This window comes from Aspergillus heteromorphus (assembly GCF_003184545.1).
Source record: "Aspergillus heteromorphus CBS 117.55 chromosome Unknown BO70scaffold_7, whole genome shotgun sequence".
NCBI classification, from domain to species: Eukaryota; Fungi; Ascomycota; class Eurotiomycetes; order Eurotiales; family Aspergillaceae; genus Aspergillus; species Aspergillus heteromorphus.
Genome location: NW_020290412.1, coordinates 1,101,849 through 1,104,673, shown reverse-complemented (window position 1 = coordinate 1,104,673; position 2,825 = coordinate 1,101,849). Strand labels below are relative to the sequence as shown.

At 55.9% G+C, this 2,825-nt stretch overlaps 1 protein-coding gene across 1 annotated transcript; it reads right to left on the bottom strand.

Moving 5' to 3' along the window:
* Window positions 1–216: 216 nt before the first annotated feature.
* Window positions 217–2,607, bottom strand: BO70DRAFT_215150 (putative glycosyl hydrolase). Its single transcript, XM_025538678.1, has 3 exons — window positions 2,456–2,607; window positions 1,477–2,388; window positions 217–1,416 (listed from the first exon to the last, which is right to left on the bottom strand). The coding sequence occupies exons 2-3, from the start codon at window positions 2,357–2,359 to the stop codon at window positions 335–337; spliced, it is 1,965 nt and encodes a 654-aa protein (XP_025401217.1). The 5' UTR covers window positions 2,360–2,388; window positions 2,456–2,607; the 3' UTR covers window positions 217–334.
* Window positions 2,608–2,825: the final 218 nt, after the last annotated feature.

The following is a 2,825-nucleotide window of genomic DNA, read 5'->3' as shown; positions in this document are numbered from 1 at the left end:
GGATGTATCAATAGGTACTACTAGGTATGTAGCCATGTCTATAGGTACTTCTAGCCTAGTCTCCGCATGTGCGAGTCTCAATGGTACTAGTAAGAGCATGCTACCAGGAATGAGAGAGAAATCCAACTCGAGGATCCCGGAATATCACATCCGTGCAGTTAGTTGCAGCCTGCCTGCCTGCGCCTTGAACCTAACCTACGGTAGGTCGATACATCCATCCATCCACCCAACCAAAGTGGCTCGCTACACGACTGATATCTCTCACCGCATCATCACGATCACGATCACGATCACGATCACGATCACAGTCATGATTCTGACCAAGGCCGGGGCGTTACACCCTGACAAATACTGGCATCGTCTCGATGGGACAAGCAACCTCGACCTCCCTGCCTCCCTGGCGGATCTCATCCTCCCCCCACAGTCGCCACGACGCCCCCGAAGGTAGATACGCTTTGATCGTCCGCTGTCCAGCCGCGAGAACCGGCACGACCAGGTACTTGGAACCATAGAGATACTCCGTCTCCACCTCCCAAGCCCTGTGATCATCCGGGAACTCGTAGAACAGGGTTCGCATCACCGGCGTCCCCTTCTCGTGAGCTTCCCGCATCAGCCCCCTCGAGTAATCCCTCAGCTCCTCTCGGATCTCGATGTACTTCTTGCAAATTTCGTAGACCTCCTCGCCGTACGACCAGATCTCGTTGTTGGACCCAGACGCCGTGGGCTGGTTCTCTGGCTTGGGCTCCCGGTCGCCGTGCAGACGCATCACCGGACAGAACGCCCCCCACTGGAACCACCGCGTGAACAGTTCCCGGAAGTCCGGGTCTTCAGGGTTGCCGCCGTGGAAGCCACCGATGTCTGTCGTCCACCACGGGATCCCAGCCAGTCCCATGTTCAGTCCTGCGGCGAGCTGGTTACGGAATGAGGGCCATGACGACGCGATATCGCCGCTCCATACGAGCGTCCCGTACTTCTGGCTCCCTGCCCACGCGCACCGGAGCAGGTTGACGATGTTCTCCTGCCCTGCGGCTTGCATGCCTTCGTAGAACCCCCGGGCGTATTCCTTTGGGAAGATGTTCCCGATCTGTAGGTTGCTGCCGGCGTGGTATCGGTAAATGTCGAAATCGTAGATGGAGTATTCGGGTTCGGCTTCGTCGAGCCAGAACACTTTGATGCCTTTCGAGTAGTAGTTCTGCTGCGCTTTCGACCATACGTACTCCCGGGCTTCTGGATTCGTGGCGTCGAAGTGTGTGATGTCGCCGTCGCATTGCATCGCGATTCGCATCCCCCGGTCGTGACGGATTAGGAGGCCGCGTTCGAGCATCTCCGGGTAGTTTTCCGAGGCGGTTTCGACGGTCGGCCAGATGGAGACCATTAGTTCGACGTTCATTTCTTGGAGTTCTTTGATCATGGCCTCTGGTAGGGTTGTTAGCTGGGGTGTTGGAGGATGCAGTTGGGGTGGAATGATGGACATACCGGGATTGGGCCAGAATTCGGGGTCGAATTTCCACTCCCCTTGATGTTTCCAGTGGAAGAAGTCAACGACAATTAGATCCAGGGGCACCTTTCGTCGCTTGTATTCTCGAGCCACGTCCAGTAGCTGCTCCTGGTTCCAGTATCGGAGCTTGCATTGCCAGAACCCGAGACCGTATTCGGGCATCATCGGGACGTATCCGGTCGCTTTGCTATATGCCTCCTCAATTTCAGCCGGGGTGTCACCGGCAACGACCCAGTAATCCAGCGCCTTGGTGGAATAGGCTTCAAAGCTCATTGTGTTGGTCCCGAGCACGGCGCGTCCGATGGCCGGGTTGTTCCAGAGAAATCCATACCCGCGCGAGGAGAGCGCAAATGGGATACTTGCTTGGGAGTTTCGCTGGGCCAGTTCTATGTCTGTGCCTTTGAGGTTCAACAAGGGCTGTTGGTACTGTCCCATTCCGAATAGCTTCTCTTTGGAATCGAGCGACTCGAACCGCATGGTCAGGTGAAAGTCGCCCCCCAGGATAGGTCGCAGCTCCCGAGCCTCTATCTCCAGAGCGCTACATTTGGGGTCTTTTGGGTCGCGGCGATGGCGAGCATACTCTTCCAGGAGTTTGACTCCTTTGTGGTTGTAGATGGTGATCTTGCCACGTTGGGAGACAGTGGCTTTGACCTTGCCGTTTGAGATGGTGGAATCCTTGCTCTCCTCGATTTGAATGACCGGTCGAGTTGTCGGGACCTTCGAAGACAGGGCCCAGTCCTCAGTGGGCATGGAGGCAAGCTTCGTTGCCCTCACGCGGAGTGCATTCTCCCCCCATGGCTCTATCCAGAGAAGGTGGTCGTCGAACCGGAATACGAGCCTGTTATCTTCAGCGTAGAGCATCGTGGGTAGTTATCGCACGTCGGAGTAGCCTAGCAGATGAATATCGTGATCAGTAACAGCAATAGCAGGGAGGACAGAGGGACCAGAAGACTCTACATGTGCGAGGGAGGAGGCGAGACATATTGCATTTGTAGCCCCTCATGGTAGCTTGCTTAGCCTAAGCATTTCAACAGTGCAACAAATGCGGTCCAATTGACAAACCAACACGATGCCTCCGCTATGGTCGCCTTGCTGCATCTAGCGTCACCAGCGTCACCATGGACATCTGGCAGCTATCTTCGTCTCTGTGCAAGGCAAAAAAGCACGGCAGTGGGGACAAAGGGACTGCCCTAGAGCGAGTGAGCTGGCCAGCCAAGAGAGAGAAGCCATCTCAGCCTTCGGAGTTGGCCTATTGGGAGATTCCCAAGGACTATAGCCTAAAGTCGGCCTGATGAACAGCCACGTCGGGACGGTGAGGAGGAGCTCC

Bases quoted from the DNA above. Each gene is read 5' to 3' on its own strand.
- BO70DRAFT_215150 (XM_025538678.1), bottom strand. From the start codon at position 2,359: ATGCTCTACGCTGAAGATAACAGGCTCGTATTCCGGTTCGACGACCAC. The intron at 1,417-1,476 runs GTATGTCCATCA...CAACCCTACCAG, and splicing joins CGAATTCTGGCCCAATCCCG to AGGCCATGATCAAAGAACTC.